The following is a 20097-nucleotide window of genomic DNA, read 5'->3' on the forward strand; positions in this document are numbered from 1 at the left end:
TCTCTACTACGTCAACTCTACAGTTAGGACCGTGCTATTTTTTTCTGTAGCAAAGCTCTTTATCTTTGTTATTCCTATTGCAACTGAACAGATCATCTCACACTGTCATTTTTGTGTTTGAAAAAGCGACATCCATAAAGGCATCAAATCTCATTTCAGCGAATTCGTCACGATAAAAAGAAAACACCATAAAATTATCTCTCTCTTTCTCTCTCTGTCTCTCTCTCTTTCGTTCTCTTTTGATATTTGCAAAAAAGTATGATCACGCATGGTGTGATACGGTGTACGCGGCTTTTGCTTAATGAAAAAGCTCTGCTCTCGAAAGCTTTCGCGAATATTACGCCGAATTAACTATCCTCTGTGCGAATATAACGCTCGTATAATGCGGAGGATTTCAAGGATGACTCGTGGAAAGGAAAATAGGCCGAGTTTTGAGCGAGCAGGTGGAAACTATTCTTTCCTCGTTCCTTGTTTTCTTTCCTACCTTTTCTTTTTTTTCTTTTTTTCATATACGTCTAGTGAATCTTCAGGGTAGAGTCAGGCGAGTGTCTCTGACAAGCTTCTTAGACGAGCTTCTTGATTTTCTTATGAGCCACTCCTTGTCGTCATCCGACCATGTTCGCTCATAATTAAAGCAGCAAATTTGCCTGGTATGATTTATGCGACATAATCGTGAACCTTTTTGATCGTAACTTTTCGGTTTTACTCCATCAGACACATTGAGTGTTCGAAATTACTTCGTTTTATCCTACTGTGTTTGAATATTTAATTAAAATTTGGTTTTTTTCTTTGTTTTTCTTTTCCTTTTTTTCCTTTGAATTTCTAAATCCAAATCGAACATACTCTGTACATGTTGCTAATGATATATTGAAATATTTTACAGTAATACAGAAGAGTAGCATCGCGAATACAATAGTGAGCATTTTCTCTGATCTAATTTCGAAGGAAGCCACTTAATTTAAATGTCTGGATTCTCCTACCGTCTCATCCCTTTTACCCTTTATCGTCCCTTCGGGACCGGAATTAATTGCTTCTTAAGGAAGAGGAATTATGTTTTCAGAAAGCACCCTACGACCCTAAGAACTTCCTCCTTTCGATGTACTAACCCGCCTATAGCTCCCGACTTCTTTTGTATTCTGCCTTAGAATATCAGGGAAGAATTCGTTTTATATTGTCAAATGATAAACAAGATAATATCATATTCTCGAGAGAGGGAGAGAGAGAGAGAGAGAGAAAGAGAGAGTATAATCATTCACAAACAAGTACGTATTTATGCAATTTTATGAAAAATAAACAAAAGTATCTTTAGTGAGTACATTGTTAAAATAATACGAGAGAAGATATCAAATTCAATAAGATTTAATTTTTTGATTTTCGACCAAACAAACAAGGTAATAAATACTAAATAAAAACTCTGTTGAAGAAATATATCTAAAAACATTTATCTTTCCATTTGTTTCTCTCTCTCTCTCTCTCTCTCTCTCTCTCTCTCTCTCTCTCTCTCTCTCTCTCTGCATCTCTCAGAAAAATATATAAGAAGTTTGTAACACGTTAATTAATCGTGATTGATTAAGCATCATATTAATTTATAATTGATATTTTTTTCGATAATAACACTGTATATCAAAAATCTGTATATCAATTTCTGGCACGCATTTTGTTATATGTTAAACTAAATTAATCGAAGTACTGCAAATCATGATGTTGATTCACTGAATAAATAAAATAAAGCATATTATAAATACGTTTAAACAACGATAAATAAATAATTAATTCATACGTGAATGTATATAGGCAAATGCCTAAATTAGCTGATTTAAACGTATTTAACGGAAATCCGATAGATATTCCGACAAATTAGCTCGCATAGATTTTCCCATCGTCACCATCAGTTCTCTGAACATTCTGATAATATCCATATTCAATTCAGGAAATGTTAGATCCTTTCTTATAGACTAACAGTCGATGATAATCGTATAGTGAGTCTCTTAAGTTTTTAATGTGAAAAATGATATGTAGATAGCATTGAAAGAAAAAAACGATAGTTATCTCCTCAAATATTGATTGAATTACATTCAATGAAAACTTTTAATTGCATATTACAATAATAATTTCTATATCATTTTGATAAATACATTGCGTGCGTACGTAAAAAGTTTAACAGAGAGATTTTAACACAATAACGCAACATTGTAAATAAGATAAAGAACATACGAAATTTAATCTTTTTATATATCTGTGCATTATGACGACTCCTGTGTACTATTACGGAATGAACTATGACATAAACTTGAAATATTCATAACCCCGGGCCATTGAGTATAATACTCGGAATATTTCATTATATAGGATCATCGAACGTGAATGGATACAGGGAGAAGATATTTCTGCCTTAGGCTTTGATTCCGTGTTTACGCCGATAACAAATTTGTCGGGAGTGGAAGGAGACGAGATAGGTTCAAACGTCGAGATGAAATTATCATATTTCGAAAATTTTAAAAAGATATGATACTATGGTAGAGAGATCAGGAATTTCTAATCAAGAATTCAATCGAACGACACGCATATCCATACACACACGGAGATATGTACTTAAATAAGTATTCGAATACATACATATGAACTTAGATAGTAACCATGTGCAACTTGAAATCGATTTTCGTCGTACCGATTTCAACGGTTACATATATTCTCTTTTTCTCCGTCTATTTATTCTATTTTTTTTTTCTTCCATTTTCACTCTCGCCTTTTTCAGTCTCATCCTCCTCTTCTCACTAGAATCATTCTCTCCATCCCCCATCGACGGTCACAGCCACCAACTCTTTCTCTCTTTCTCTTACGTTTCACGTCAGATGACAGCCAATTTTTATCCTGTGATTGCATTTGCAATTCCGATGCGCGCGCGTTCTGTGTACGCTTCCACCAGTTTCTGGCCAGCCCTTTTCGCGCGGTATTCCGAACCGATTTGTTCCTCGTCTCGTCTCGTCTCTTCTATTCTCTTCTATTCTCTTCTCCTCCTCTTCTCTTCTTCTTCTCTTCTCCTCCTCTTTCTATTCCTTTTCTCTCCGTGGCTAAACGATAACCGCGAGAGAGATCGAGGTCCTTTAAATAGAACGGTTCCTACCCCTATATGTATCTTTCCGTGACGTGATACGAGAACTTCGAGAATTCCCTTTGAAATTGTTATCGAAACGACTTTTATATTAATCAAAATATTATCTCTAGTATGTTTTGTAGTAATTAATATACATTATGATTCTTCAATCAGATCTGGATTAAATTGAAAATAGAAATCAATTAAAGTAGTAATCAATTAAATAAATATATCAAGTAATGAAAAACCAGAAATACATCTGTTTAAATAATCAAAATTATAATGTTGAAATATTTCAATTTTGTTAATTGTTTATAGCTATGAAAAGAATTACTTTTTTTCTGAAATTAATAAATATTTCAAATATTTCAAAGAGAAAAATTTTTTACAAAATACATTCGAATAATACACACACATATAGATTATTACGTAGATAATGAAAATTAAAAAAAGAAATAAATATACATTATTAATAAATCAAATAGTACAAATTTTTTTTTCTTTATACTCAAATATTTCAAATTTTTTATAATCTCTATCACTAAAAATTTCTTCGTTCACAAAACAGAGGAACGGTCTTAAAATTCGTTTCGTTTCATTTCTTTTTCCTTTCCTTGCCATAAATTTTTAAAGCGTTACAAGTTCCTACACTGCCAATTTTGAAAATAATAAGCTCGAAGGAGAAAAGGGGTGATACAGTAAAAAAACCGGGAGAAGAAAGTATAACAAATGGTTCGTGGCAGTGGCGCGGGATAACCCGCAGGTTTCAGGCATAACCGAAATCCCGGTGGCTGATAAATTATCCAAGGGACTACAGAATTACGCTCGATCTGCAATCCTCTTTTTGACAGAGAGAAAGAGAGAGAGAGAGAGAGAGAGAGAGAGAGAGAGAGAGAGATGTCTTTATCTCTTCATTCGCGATACGAACGCCAATACGTTTCTCTCCGATCTTCTCTTTCTCTTTTTTTTTCTCCTTTTCCTTCTTCTTTAATCTTGACAGTCTTAAATCGTCGATTTTCTCAGAGAAATGTGATAAGATCGGAGATAAGGTAGGAAATGTTGAAGGTGCGAAGTATGCTCGAGTAAATTTGTACGGAGGATCTTATTCTTCGGGACAAGGTAAAGCATAGAACGGTATGCTCATAAGGTGGATGACGAGCAAGACTTCGGCTCTCTATTATATGGATAAAAGTGAAAAATCGAGGGAACGTCTCTACCGTCTGTCTACGTCTTTGCCGAAGATACGTACACGTTCACTTTCACATATGTGTCTATGTGAGTGGGTAACACTCTAACAAGTTTGTGTTACATGTAGGTATCCGTTATATCGTCGAGGATAATAATAATCGACAAATCGAGTCGACGTTCGTGATGGACGATCTCTCTATATAAGTCCGACGATCCGTAATTTATTTCTTCGTATAATAAATCCTGTTACGCCGCTCTCATTCTCGTACTAGTAGGAATAGAGGCAGCAATACCAGTATCGAGAATCGTATAAGAATAAGAAAAACGTTGTCTCGTTTGATGAATCTCGATTTTTTTTCCAAAATAGTAGAGTTTGAAGAGCGTATATCCAACTCGATTTATCGATCGATCTCTGAGCGTTGTAAATACGATTCTCGGATGGACGCAACCCAGATGTAGGTAGATACTTTAATATCTTCCCGAAGATTTACGATTTATCGTAAGAGAGATACGAGAAAATGGCGTATCGACTTTTGTGAATGTGACGTTCGCGATGAAGGGTATCAGAAAATAGATCGAGAAAAGGAGACGAAGAGAAAAAGATTAAGTGTCTTCGAAGGATAGCTAGGTAAATCGGTAAGAAATCGTAATCGAAAAGCGTCGTCGAGCTTTCTATGCTCGTCATTGTTCAAAGTATGTGTGTGTGTGTGTGTACATATATCACATATGTATATCTATACGTTTTTCAGCGACATGTATACATACGTATTCATATATATATGTGTGTGTGTATGTGTGTGTCTGTATACATGTATGTATATATCTTCGTAAGATTTGTTAAAATTTTATTCTATGTATACCTGCGTTCCACGTTCGCCAATGCAGGTGTAAATTTACACGACGAACAGCTGGCGTTATCGCATAGATAGCGTCGCGTACCGACAGCTTTTGTGATATATTTACCGTAACACAAAAGCTATACGTTTACCGTGAAGTACATAACATTCAACCGGTAGACCTTCGCGGAAATCTCGCTTTTACGAGGGCCCATCGATTTTTCTAAACGGTTGACTCTCGCAACGAGAGATACAATATCGGACGATTTCAAGCACGAAACGTGTTCGACTTTCCTGCATTCCCTGATTTTCCGACAACTTTACGATCCGTTTAAGCGCGTTCACTTCTCTACATACGAAACAAAAAAAGAAAGAGAGAGAGAGAGAAGAAGAAAAATAAAACAAGAAAATTTAGCGATACGTCGAGTGAGTTTTGCGCTTGAATTTTCTCGAAAAATGCAGTCGGAACGTAATGCTCAATTAACATTTTTCCGCAAGCATGAACCCTTTGTTTAATGAAATTTTTTCAGAATTCGAGCTCGTAGCGATATATGATCGGAATAATATCATGAAATAATTCGTCTTACTAACAGATTTAAACCTACGAAAATTCATAGACCAAAGATGAATCTTAAAGGTTCTTTAATAAGGAAGACGACGAGAAAGCTTATCGTGTCGGCGGCGCAACAGGTGACGCATCTCGAAATTGTCAACATTTCGTACGACGATAAAATCAGACAGTGGTTTCTACAATATATACATATAGGATATTGTACCTACATGTATATATACTAAATTGCCTTTGTGTGCCAAGAGGAATTTGGACTATTTCAGAAATCAGCTTGAAATGATCAGAACCATTAAATAATCGTCGATTCTCGTTCAGACCAATTGTATTTCGATATTATGACAATTATCCATTTGACATAACAGTGATAATATCAATTTCATTCCCGAATGAATCCTTGATAATGTATAACTTAATACCTATATAATAATATGCAATTATTTCTACATGGATAATTCTAAAAACTTTATTCTTTGCAAGATTTATATTTTATGATTAGTGACAAAACTAAGTCGAGATTTTGTCAGTTTTTCGTTATCAAATGTTTTTATTATCAAAAGTAATAACATTTATTTTATTCGCTAATTAATCCTTAATAATATGTATGTACACACATGATTTATTCTGATGTGAATTTCATTTACTGCATGATTTTTATTTTTAACGATTAATATATTATCTGTATCACTTGGTTTTATCTCGATTATTTTATCAAAGTCTTAATAGGCAAACTCGAATGATGAAGTTGAAAGGATATTTTCACATATAGATGGATGCATATGTATATATATATATATATATATATATATATATATAAAAGATTAAAAAGGCAAAATGATGGAAACATTGGAGAGAAAGTATGTCAACCGTCGATCAAAAGCCCGTGTGTTCGTCATTAAAAGCATTTTTAAAGCCTGCACACGTTAAATATCGTAAGCCTTTGGCAAAAAGGAAGGATATGGAGAAAGGGGTAAGAGAGAGGAACAGCGGCAAGAAAAAAGAGGGCGACTAAAATGAAAATTTTTCAAACGCAAGATTTCAAGCCGCACGTAACTCCCACGTGAAGTCTGCTTAAAACGAAGAAAAGGGGGAAAAATAGAGGCAGTGCACGGAGATTGGTGGAAGGGTAAATGAGACTGACTTTAAAATATGTGCCTTCGCCATTACGAAGACGTATATGCCGGCGCATATGGCACAGAAGAACCCACCCTTAACTTTTCAACGATTTGTACCGTGTTAAGAGCGGTTAAAGTTTCTATATATAGGAACATATATGTAAGTATACCAACCCATCGCCTCTTAGACAGACAAAAAATTCAGAAAAGAATATGCACGATGAAATTTATTTCATTTTTCTCATTAAGGATTTATATTTTTTTTCTTTCTGTCTCTCTTTTTCTCTTTGTAATATGCTTTTAGCTCGAAAATATAATAGTTATAATGAAAATTAACCATTTTATAATACGAAACAATAATTTCCTTTTCCGAAAAAAAAATATATTATCTCCTTCCCTTAATATATCTAAGTACTTACACATATTTCATTCCATAAAAACAAAAGTGTGGTGCTTGAGTACTACCGATGCTGAGTACATAAGAAAACTTTATTCAGATTTGCTGCAAAACCGAAGCGATCTGCATCGATCATACTCGTAAAATGCAGAAGCTCGTTCTCTTTTTCTTCCTTCGCATTAGGAGAATTCAAGAAGCACAATGGCGACAGAGAGGAAACAGAAGAAAAGAGAGAGAGAAAGAAGAAAAAGAGAAAGAAACAGAAGAAGAAGAAGAAAAAGACGAGAAAGAAGAATAACGGATAGTACGATTTCCAATCTTTGTGCCCGAAAATCGTCCTTGATCCTCGGCCAGAATCACCGCAAGGGGGAAAGAAGTATAAGAGTATATAACCTCGCTGGTGGAAACTTCCTTTCTCTTCGACTTTCTTTCGACCTTAGAAAAGAGAAAGAAAAAAAGAGAGAGAGAGGAAGGGCACGGCATAGTGATCTGGAGGAAACGGGAAGCCCATAGGAGAGTGGGAAACGGAGGAGGCAGTTTGGATTACAGGCAAAATACGTCGAAACGAAATCCCTTCATCCCTTAATACCGATCTCCCCCCGGCTTCTTCTATTTCTCATTCTCTCTTTTTCTTTCTAAGACCAACCGAATATACCACAGGGTAGTCTCGGTAGCTGATGGTCCGCAATGCAACGCGTTTTCATGACCGAAGACTTGAAGAATAGACTCTTGAAATTTCGTACCGTTTCACCGAGCTCCTTCTGATTTCTTTCCTCTTTCACTGCGTTCTTTTTTTCTACTTTTCTCCATCTCTATTATTTTACTATCTACCTATCTACCTACCTATCTACCATATCATAATATTTTTTCTTTTTTTCTTTTCGTCCTCTCTCTATATCTATCTTTACCTCTATCTCTCTTTTTCATATATCTCACTTGCCATCCCCCATCTCCTCTCTCTGTTTCTCCCAGTCTCATTCACCGTCTTAGACAAAAATGAACCTCCGGTGAAAAGATAAAGACTCTTGCCTACGCCACTTCCGTGCAGGAAAAAAGGAGACCTCGGTTCTGAGAAGAAAGAATAAAGTAAGAGAGAGAAAGAGAATTTATACCCATATAGGAGAGAACGAACAAAAAGATAGTAACCGGTATCAAAATGTAGTACCAAAGAAATGGATTATGGTCGGAAGTAGGGTTGATAGTTCAACGAAAAGGGGCTGCTTCTGGAAGGCTTCGCTGCTATCGTTTCGAGGAAGAGAGATTACAAGGTGTATCGTCGCGAAGGATTGCTAGTGCCATGGTGTACGGAGTTATACCACGAGGTTAATCGAGTTTGTAACGCGGTGTTATAACGCCCCGACGATACTCCAGCGTTTCATCCGGTTAGTCGATAAAATATTAGAATTAAGTAATAATCCTGTTTAAGAAAAATTGTGAACGTCCTCAACGAGTACCTTAACGAGAACGTCCATATGAGTATGATACAACCTTCGTCGAACCTTATCTAATTTTCATAATTATAGAATTCTTTAAGAAAAATATAATTAATTTTTCTGAAAGTTCTAAAATCTTCTAAGAGATTCTCGTTAAAGAGACAACTCGTAGAAGAGGCGAGGGATGAAAGGATGAAATGGAAGAGGATAATAATAAAAGAGTAACAATGAATGGTAGGGAAAGGGAATCCTTTTGTTTCTTAGCCAACGTTTTGTTTTAGGATTACGAGCTTATGAACTATCCACGTTTATCTGCGACGACGAGTCTGAGAGAGAAGTATAGAGAGAGAAAGAGAAAGAGAGGGAGAGAGAGAAAGATAAGTAGTAGAGCGAAAAGTGGAAAGAGAAAAGCTTTGGAACAAAATACAAAAAGGCAATTATCAAAAGTAATCACAACGCTCGGTGTACGTTGATTTTTAAAGAAATATCATCCACGACTTCCCCGCCTTATTTCTTTTTTTCTCCTTGCGACAACTCTTGACGAGAATTTCTATCGTTATTCACGTGTTTATTATTTATTGTTCTTCGTAATGAACAACGAAAAGAAAAAGGGAGAAGAAATGTATCTATTTGATCTCTAGCACGAAATAATTATGAACGTTTATCGTGAATTATCGATTATCATTTTGTGTATAACATTATACGTGATGAAAAAAAGAAAGATTCTTACCTTATCTTCGAAACGACGGTCGGAGTGAATTCTAACTGATAAAATCCGAGTTCTTGCGGTTTCACGTCTTCCAAACTGCTATACCTTACGTAGGTACACGCTTTCGTAGGGATATCTGCAAAGAGATCAGACAAATTTACATTTGCGAATATGGAGTTCTTGATTTAATATACATGATGTATAGGGACTTTCGAAAGATGGAAAAAGAAAACTTGATATAACTTTAACATATGGAAAAATATTCTCCTCTATAACTTCTATTTTTTAAATTTTCATCGACATATTCATTATCATGTACAGATAAGAGCTTTCCAATTTTTTTCTTATTATTTTCTTATATTCTACGATTATCAAAGACAAATATAGATATACAAAACGCAATATATAATACGCAATTCGTTCTCGCAATTACTGAATGTACATCGATATTGGATTAATTGTAATCGACTTTTTTACTTCTTTATATATATATATATATATATATATATATATATATATATATATATCCCCTGACAATGATGGCTTATATGAGCAACCAAATAGAGCGATAGAGTTCGATATATGAAAAGAGAGACATAAATGTGGCGTACGCGTTAACGTTGAAAAATCAATAGCTGCCGGCAGAGTTCTCTTCTGTTCCTGGCTCTCTCGATTCCCCTTCCATAAATAAATATGAATATTACGTATCGGCAGCGGAACCAAGCGTGTATCGAGCGTAAATTTATTATAGCCAGAGATACGGGAGATTCGGCTGCGATCGAGATTCGTTTTGAAAACGTTTCTACGCTTTAAAGCCATCGTGAGTTCTCCGTTTCGTCGAACTCGTTTATGTTTCAATTTAGAAAAAAATATTTGTACGGAAAACTACGATATCTATTTTTCAATTATATTCTACTCTCTCTCTTTCTTTTTTTTTCTTTTCTTTTCCTTTCTCTTCTTTTTTTTTTTCTTTTCGCACGAAAATGATTTCCAGAAATCTTATAGACAAAGAAAGAAAAGAATTATTAAGATACTTAAGATACTGAAACGAAATTACAAGTTATCTTTCATCTAACGAGCGAAAGCTCTTTCGAATAATTTTCACTGCTTTTCTCGCAAGAATCCGATAAATCAGTCTTCCTCTTTCTCTCCTTCTCTCTCTCTCTTTCTCTCTCGTCAAAAGTCAATAGCGAGTAATCGTGGGAAATGCAAATTCGCATTCGCCGCAAGGATGGTAAAATAATCTTCACGTCGACTTATGAAATCTGAGCACACTTCCGTGTTCCACCTCCTCCGAATGCCGAGGTAAAAGGTAAATCCTTCGAGGCAACAATGGAAGTAGTAGTTCCGAAGAGGAAGAAAAGAAAGAAAAAGAAAGAGACGAAGAGAGCAGGTTTTCAAGCATTATGCTCTGCACGGAGGGATGGGTACAAGAATGAAGGGGTTACGGGGTGTGGATAACAGAGAGAAAAAGAGGAGGGTGGTTGGCCGTCCCAAGGGTAGTATAACTTCTCGATTGTTATTAGGGGATTATTGTTATTAAGTACACATCTCAACGAGGGGGAAAAGAAAAAAAAGAAAGAATAAGCAGCGGGAAAGATTTGAAAAATAATGGCGAAGAAAGGAGAAAACGTTAGACTGGATAAAGAAGGGAATAAAAAGAGAGAGGGAAAGAAAGAAAAGAAAGAGAAGACGGAATAAACAAGATCTACAATAAGAAGGAAAGAGAACGAAAAGAATAGAAAATATCTCGTGATTGTACATGAACAGAAAGAAGAATGAATGAACGAACGAAGAGATTTTCTCGTTGAAAAGTATATGCCCACTATTCCCACGGTTGAACCACTTCGAAAAATCTTAAAGCCACCCGAGAGATTTTGAATTCGCGCATATAAAAGAGGAAAGAAAGAAAAAAGATTTTCTCTCTTTCTTTCTCTCTCTTTCTCTCTCTTTTGAAAACACAAAAGCTCAAATTTTGCTGTTCGTTCCACGAATAGACCATAACTCGTAATTCCAACTTTTATCGAGGGTTCGTCCAATTTTTTAAGCCGAATCCATAAAAATATAAATGTACCATCCTAGAAAACGTGCGTTACTGTACAAGTGTGTTTGCGTTGAATAATAAAATCCTATATTAATCTTTTTGTCCGAAATAAACTCCGACAAATTCACGAAATAACTTCAAAGATCGTAAGAGAATCTTATTGATTTTATAATCTCTCTCTCTCTCTCTCTCTCTCTCTCTCTCTCTCTCTCTCTCTCTCTCTCTCTCTCTTTCCCTTTCTCTCTATCTCTGTCTCTCTGATAACAAAGATTATCATTCCTCTTTATCTTCTGTCTTTTACTACACTCTTTACTCTTATTGCTATAAACTTCCTTTCTATCCTTTCTCCGTTTTTATCCTTTCTTTCGCTCAAGGATATTACATCCAGTTGAGCCGAAGTTTATGAGACGAAAATAAATGCCCGAGAATGTTTGAAATAAACGTCGATTAATTATAAATTCACATCGAAGTATTATCTTATTTGTATTTAGGTATATTACAAGAAGTTTGTTTTTTTTTCTGTTTACAAATTTTTGATTCGAAAGTTTTTTCTTTTTTTAATAAAAATATTATATCCATTAAAGATGGAGAAAGAAAGAAAGAGTGAAAGAGAGAGAAAGAGAGAGAGAGAGAGAGAGAGAGAGAGAGAGGAAAAAGAGAAAATAAATGTTATTAAAGTTTTCGATGGGAAAAGTTAATTATTAGGAACAGAAAACATATTTATTACGTTACATTGATGGGAAATGTGAATTTTCACTTTACTAATTACTGCTTTACGAAAGAGGGATCGAAACGAATTAATTTGTAAAGACGAGAACTGCTTGTAGTGCTAGAGCGCGTGGCTGAACTTATAAGCGTGACTATTGCACTTCTCGCGAATTCACAGCATAGCGAAACTAAACCACTTCAACTTCCTCTCGCATTCTCACATTCTCTCTCACTCTCTCTCTCTCTCTCTCTCTCTCTCTCTCTCTCTCTCTCTCTCTCTCTCTCTTTTCCTCTATCTATCTCTATCTTTCACTCTCGATCGACGTTCTATCTTCGCGAGCACAACCATATATACGTGTAATTCCGTTATTCGCTACGGCGCGCAAAATTGTTGGCACAAGATGAAACGATTCAACTCGTACTACGCGTGCGAACATCGCGAACGCGAACAAATTTTTCTTCGTAAAATGATGATCGATGGCACTGACAAATCACCGATTCACTCCGTGCAATGTAACAAATTTATTTGTAGGATGTAAAAGAGAAAAACAAGAAAAATCTGTATTCCGAGTATCTCCTTTAATCTCGATTAAAGATTATCGACGTTGAATATACAAAAGGTTTTACCTTTTTTCTAAATTTTTTAACTCAATTTCTATCGAAATTTGAATTAAAAAATTTGTCATTTCGAACCTTGCAAATTTATTCGGTTTATAACGGCAATTAAAGGTAAAAAAAATGAGAATATTTTTTTCGGAGAGATATTGAGTTTAATAGACATTACGTTGATACGTTTGTATAATATTTATTGCGATTTTTGATTTGCAGCGAATCAATTACTGAGAGGTTGTCCCAGAAAGCGATGACCGATAAAAGTACGAAGAGCTTTTCAAAGAACTTCGATTTATTCGATGATGATGTCACGGACTACGTATACCAGCTAGCATTCGAACTGCGTAACGAAGGTGCTCGTTAAATAATTAGGGCGACAGCGACTCTCGAAAGAGTCGTGCTTTTGAATTACTTGTCGTGGTAACATGATCTGCAACTAGCGAGAAAGAACACGCGAATAGTGTGAGAAAATAAAAGAAAAAAAGAAGGAGGAGGAAAGGAAAAAAGAAAAAAAAAGAAATGATAGAGAAAGAAAGGAAAAGACACGCATAAACGCCAGTTCGTCGAGCTCTATGTGACGTGTTCCCATTTATTTCTACGCCACTGCAGTTTCTCTTTGAATGATATAAAAAAAAGGCTGAATCGTGAAGCTCGAGAAATCGTCTCATAAACGCGAACTATATATCTATAGTATCTATGTATCTATTACATATATCTCTTTATCGCACAAAGCATATACACAAATATATATATTCATATTCCTTTTATTTTACTTTAAAGATCGATTAGTCAAGAATTTCTCGATTTATTCATTTTATTAATAAAGATAAAATAAATCACAAGTAGATAAGCTCAAAGAATCATATAAATTAATTAAAATAAAATAGATTTTAATTATTTGATAAAAATTTAAAGAATACGAAAAAAAAAGATAAAGTAATATTAGATTGTTGTTGGAAAAGAATAACAAAGTTAACAAAAGAAAGATAAGATTTAGCAATCATGGTATTTTCTTTTAGCAAGGCTGCGGTAAATTTCCGCACTTTGAACGCGTTTATTCCGTTTAACTCACGAAGTGATATTACAAGGGAACAAGTCCAGTACGGAGTCGAGTACAAGCCAGCGAGCATGTCGGCCAAAGAGTGGAGTGCCGTTGCTAACTTGATTTTTCTCAGAAAGACGCTTTCACGAGAGAACCGTAGGGAAAGGGAACGACGTTTGGATATCGCTGAAAGAGGCTGCTGTGATGGTCTTCGTGAAGCTTCGAAGAGGATGGGCAACCAATTTTTGTGAGTGCACCTTGAAATAATCATAGCTTCTATCTAAGTGGCGCTCGTCGTAGATATGTATGTAATATATACATATATATATATATATATATATATATATATATATGTCTGTATACCTGTGTATATATATATATATATATATATATATATATATAAAACTGCGCGTATATGTACATATTTTTTTCCTTCTCTTTTTCGTCTAGACGGTAACGCCAAATACATATATCCATCATCTGCGAACGCTTGGCAACTCTACTCACTATCTGTCCCCCATCCAGTTTCGAGTATAACCCTAACGTCTGGATATCTAGCTAAAACACTAAGAGAGCCTATACAAATATACGAATGCACTTTCATCTCGTGAAAATGATCGTCCAATCGTTTGAGACAATTTAATAACTATTTATCAATGAAACATAGTGCAGGATATTTTTAAGATTAACGGCGAAATAAGATCACCGAGTTTATCCGTTTTAAAAATGATTACTTCGTAACAAGACAAAAGAACATATGCATTCCGAATTATTTTATTTATTATTTTAATTTTTATAACGTTACGAATATTCGTCATAAAATATATACAAACTATAATAACAAGAATGAACGACCTAAGAACATCGATGCGATGGAGCCATAATTCGTTGAATATAGTCAAGAGAACGAAGGACGTTCCCACGAAGGGTTACATCGCTCGAGATCGCTGGGTATGCCATAGACATCATCCGCGGCTACGATATCGCGGCCTAAGGTGGCTGTAAAGACGCGAGTATCTGGCAGATGGCGGTTGTGCGGATGTTATATAATATTCATGCAGCAGTATTGCATCTTGAGTGGTGCCATTAGAGAACGTGGGCGTCAGCCATCGCGGTATCATGGCGGTTTGTTGTTCTCTTGGCGCCTTCATCGGCACTCATCCCCTTTCCTTTACGCTTGAACCCCTTTCACCCTCTCCACCAAACATCTCCTCTCTAACCACCAAGATCATCACCACAACCGCCGAACTCTCTTGCACCGATGGTTACGCTTCTACGAATAATTCAACGAGAAACCACCGAAACCTTTTTATGATTCCAAAGATCTTGCATTTTTCATTGATTAGATAAATGAAAACAAATGGTGTACAAATTCTTTTTTTTTTCATAAAAGTTAGAATCAGTAGAATCCATAGAAAAAGATTTAAATATTTCAATCTACGTCAAGAACAATTGTCTTTATCATTTTTCCCAAATGGAAACTCATTTTCTTGTTGAAAACAAAGACTATATGTAATACATACACAGAAACATACACAGATATCTATATAAATTTCATATAACAGGTATTCATCGCTGTTCTCCTTTTCGTTCTCAATTCGTCGAGCGAAAATTTACTTCCATCTCGGATGCAGCGACTATAATAGTAAGTTACGTCGAAGTAATAATGTGTGCGAGATGAGTGAAGTAAACTCTTCAGGGAGAAAACTCACACCTCTTACTTTCCCAATCTCCTCACTCTCTCTCTCTTTCTCTCTCTCTCTCTCTCTCTCTCTCTTTCTCATTTATTCGCAAGACCAATAACCGTCTTTTGTGACGTCGAACGTCGAATGATAAAGAGACAATTTATGTCATCAAGAACGCATCGTCGTCGACAACGAATCCTCCTCTTCCACCTCCTCTCTCCGGTTAGCTTCCCATTCCTTCGCTTCGTCGTCAGAAGCGACGTTAAGTATTCATCGGGCGTTTTCGCGCTTCGTGCCTTCTCGTCTTCACGGTGAACCGTGGCGTGCCTTCAAAAGAGGGATCCAAGAGACGCGCACCCATAACCGCCATTATCGTATCCAGCATCCACCATCTTTCTCCATTCTTCTTCTTTTTCTTTTTCCTCTTCTTCTTCTTCTCTATCTCCTTTTTCGTTTTCTTCCTCTTCTCTTAGTATTCTCTCTTCTACAGACTTCTTAATACCACGTTCTTTCTCTAGCAGTATCTTCAAACCCCTTAGGAGTTACGCGTTAAAGGTAGAAAATAATAATTCCGTGTGGCTCTTCTTTCTTCTCCTCCTTTTTCTCACCACTCGTCAATTCTTCAAAGCATTCGTTGAATATCCGAGTATCTGAACTCTCTCTCTCTCTCTTTCTACCTATCTATATCTCTGTCTCTCTTCTCGTCTTTCCGATCAATCGAATTTCCTTAATGGATCTTAGACGCCTGGTTCGGACCAACGTCGAGATGTTCTCTCGAAATGATAATAGTAGATCAATGCCGAGCCCTTCTGATCTAGAGACGAAAATACGTTGAGTGCTGGTTTCATTTAAAAAAGAGAGCAGGTCAACTTTTTCTTTTTATAGTGTTAAAAACGACGGAATGTAATATTAATTATTTTGCATAAGGGATCATCAATAAATAGATAAAATTGGAACGAAATATAAATCCATATATAAAATAAATATTTATAAATACATATCATGTAATGGATTAATTAGACATCTTTATCAAGCATTAAATTAAATTTAACTTGTATCATTAAATTTAAATAATTACAGATTGAAATTACGTTCTTCTTCTTTCCTTTTTTTATTTTGACTTCAATGATTTTTACAATAGGAATAAAAAGATGAAAACAATCTTTAAGGCATGACTATGACAATAACGAATCGTGACAAATAATTGTGTTTCGCCTGATTGCAGGAAGACTCATTAAATTGTCGCTCTCTATTTACCGTTCGTTGGCCATGTTTGGTAGATCCTAACCAATGTCGACATGCTAAGAGCTTTCGGTTCTACCACACTATCCGTCTTTCTCTCTCTCTCTCTCTCTCTCTCGTTCTCTTTCTTTCAAGCTTTATAGGATTCCGTGGCTTTTCCAACAGACTGTAGTTCGGCTACCGTCTCCTCTACGGAAAAAGAGGTTATCGAGATGGTTGGGTGTAAAGGGAAGCCACTGAAAAACTCTTCGAACGAAATGGACTGTGTGGGACGAAATCGCAAGCTCGTTCCGTTTAGAAACCCGTCGGGAAGTTTCGTCTCTCTAACTTTCAAATACTTTCCTCGAGTGTACGAGCATTACCGATCCTCGTCTCCGAGTACTTCGTCTTCAAACTCGTATCTCGTTCTTTACATTAAACGCACGAGATTTTATTTAATATTTTACGTTCAGAAATCACTAAGTATCTACTAAAGAAGCATACCGATGTAAATATTTATTTAAAACATCTTGAAATTATTCGAGATTTGAAAGATATCAATTATTTTAACAAAATTCATTATTCAATTTTACAAAATTATTGGTTTAATAAAATTTAAAATAATTCATTGGAAACTCTTTTTTTCTTTTCTTTTCTTTTACTTTCTTTTTTCTTTTTCTTCTTTTCTGAAGGATAACAATATAAATCGAAGTAATGGATAACTTTTACGTTTAATTGTCCATGCCTGATCAATGATCTCCTATTACTTTTATTTTCTTTTTCGGGTAACAGTGTGATTGTGAGAGCAAAGTACTGTAAATAATGTTGTTTACGAGATCCGATTGTTTTAAAAACGAATGGTGAAACAAGCATTACTGATAGCCGCTCGAAGTGAGCAAAGAGGCCGAGACAAAGAGAAAGGAGAAAAGACTACAGGAGACGAATCGAAAAGAAGCACAAAGAGACTTTATTCGTGGTGAAATCGAGACGTCAGAGAAACCAAAGAGGAATATTTCCCTTTTCCCTCCCTATCTGCCTTTTCCTCCTATTTCAACGAAGTTACGGAGTTGATCACTGTAAAGAGCTTTTCTGCCAGAAGTTATTTATTTAAACAAAAAGAGATGCAGGATAATGGAAAATCGTAAAATATTTTAAACGAAGTTAATAGCTCGATCGGGCGTAACATAAAAGTAACTAAATGTATATGATAAAGCCGTTTACATTATATATGTTATTTTATTAAACTAAATGCGAGAGATACGAGTTAATACATATATATATATATATATATATAGATGAGAGAATAAATGATATCTACTTTGGAAAGCACGGCTGACTGCATAATAATTTGGGATATCACGATGTATTTGTTAAATTATTTTACCTAAATTACAATATATCTGATGTTTATTGTTGCATTATTTGCAAAAATTATACATATAGCGTTTATATTACGTTCTTGAATTGTTTCATGTATATATCTTACAATTTCCCTTTATAAATAAAATAAATAATACCTCCCTTTAATACGAAATAAAATTAAAAATACCAGAATTTCTTGTATCTTGAATACGAACATAGCGAATGAAAAATGATATTTAAAACACGCAAACAAAACAATAGAAAATTATATAATAAAATATCCCTCCTTTATCGACCTTGTCTCGTCGTCGTAGGTAAATCTTCAACTATCATCAATATTTTGAAAAATTTAAGAAACATTCCATATATATGAAATCTTACGATTTCCTTGATGCGCATTCAGCATGAAATAATTATCCAAATTTACATTTATTTAAAAAAATTTAATCGTCACCTTATATACGTAAATGTGATAAATGATACATACACACACATATATTTATACATACACATATATCTCATTTGTATATAAATTATAAATATAAATATTTATATGTGTGTCGATATATATGAAAATAAATCGAAGAGAAAGAAAAAGAAAATAAATATAGAAGTGACATAGAACGATTCTAGGAAGACTGGGAGACAAAAAATACGCGAGGAAAACGAGCGTTTAGTTCTGTAACGACATAAGTAAATCATGAAGGATGCCAACTAGCCTGCGGCCACGGATATTTGCCCGCTTTTCATATCTCGTTTATTTCTTCGTCCTCTCTTCTCTCTCTCTCTCTCTCTCTCTCTCTCTCTCTCTCTCTCTCTCTCTTTCCCTCTCTTTGTCTTTGTCTCTATCTTTATTCTTTCTCTTTTCTTTCTCTCCTTCCCTTTGCACGTGCAAGTTACTGGAAAGACTTGAGAATGACTCACGATAATAAATCAGCTAAAACGATCTACTATTTTTTTCTCTCTCCCTCTCCTTCGATTTTCTTCCTCTCAAACGACATTCTACCGATCTTCAAGCTTTCTAGCCTCATCGATATTATTTCGACAACTTTGCGAGAAAAATACGTGCCTTTCAGGAGTATTTCGATGTAAAGGAAAGAGAAAAACGATTTTTAATGCTCGCAAAACGTCGCTTCACCACTCCACAGTAAATATCAGATACCATCGCATAACTCTAAGGGAAGTTTCAGAAACCAAAAGAAAAGGGCTTGAAAATCTTATTACAAGGAGCATCGCTCAAAAGCTCGATGATCGTGTTTAGATACCATTTGCTCTGTCAAAATGTGAAAGATCCTCCCTTGGATCGAGCTACTCAATTTTCGATGAAATAAAAAAAGAAAAAGGTGAAATCGAAATGGATTGAATGATCATTTTTAAAGATTGATAGAGGACAACGCTCGTTTACAATTTCCTTCTTTTTTCTGAAGCATGAATGAACTCTCACACCTTGCAAATTCGCTCTTTCTTTCTTTTGTCAACTTTCTTTTGATCTTTTTTCTTTTTTTCTTTTATTCTTGAAATGAGAAAATCGAACCCTTCACCTTGAAAACATCAAATTCGTTTGTACGAAATTATGAAACCGTATAAAAAATCAAAATTGCGAGGAAAGAGGAAATAAAAATAAAAAAAGTAAAAGAAGAAATGTTTTAGCTACAAAGAACGTGAAAACGTGCCTTTTTTACTTTCAAGTATTTTGGAAGGAAGACAAATCTTGATGTTTGAAAGTTTCTATTGTTTCTCTTTTACTACTACCGCAATTTTGATCACTTTTTCGCAATATTTTCTATATTCTTTACTAGAAAATCCAAAAGTTCATCCCTTTTAGAAGAAAGTTGGAGAAGATATCCGATCCTTCACCTTCGTGTTTCACAAAAGTTTTCTACAAAATTTCGAAACAATTAGTTCAACCATTTTGTTAATTTTTAATATTGATTTTTGACAAGATTGGTATCTTATTAAATTTTTTCGAACAATCAATCTGAAATTTTAGACGGTACTTTTCAGTATGGTATACTGAAAACTGCATATAGTATATTATTAATTTGATTCAATCGATTTATCAATATGGTCAAAAGAAGTTAAG

The 20097-nt window shown here is 34.9% G+C and overlaps 2 protein-coding genes across 8 annotated transcripts in view; one reads left to right on the forward strand and one right to left on the reverse strand.

Moving 5' to 3' along the window:
- The window catches only part of LOC122628537, a 159311-nt gene that overhangs the window by 78471 nt on the left and 60743 nt on the right, over positions 1-20097 (reverse strand). For 6 of the 7 annotated variants that reach the window (XM_043810933.1, XM_043810937.1, XM_043810931.1 and 3 more), the window contains exon 3: positions 9362-9476. In XM_043810933.1, coding sequence (XP_043666868.1) covers positions 9362-9476 — 115 coding nt within the window. Of the gene's footprint in view, positions 1-9361; positions 9477-9951; positions 10175-20097 lie in introns of those variants that run through there. The other variant, XM_043810936.1, reaches the window with a different exon arrangement.
- LOC122628555 overlaps positions 13647-20097 on the forward strand; it is a 75707-nt gene continuing 69256 nt past the window's right edge. Inside the window, exon 1 of the mRNA XM_043810966.1 lies at positions 13647-13993. Coding sequence (XP_043666901.1) covers positions 13707-13993 — 287 coding nt within the window. The 5' untranslated portion in view covers positions 13647-13706. The remainder of the gene's footprint in view (positions 13994-20097) is intronic.

The sequence above is a fragment of the Vespula pensylvanica genome, chromosome 4, assembly GCF_014466175.1.
Source record: "Vespula pensylvanica isolate Volc-1 chromosome 4, ASM1446617v1, whole genome shotgun sequence".
Lineage (NCBI taxonomy): Eukaryota > Metazoa > Arthropoda > Insecta > Hymenoptera > Vespidae > Vespula > Vespula pensylvanica.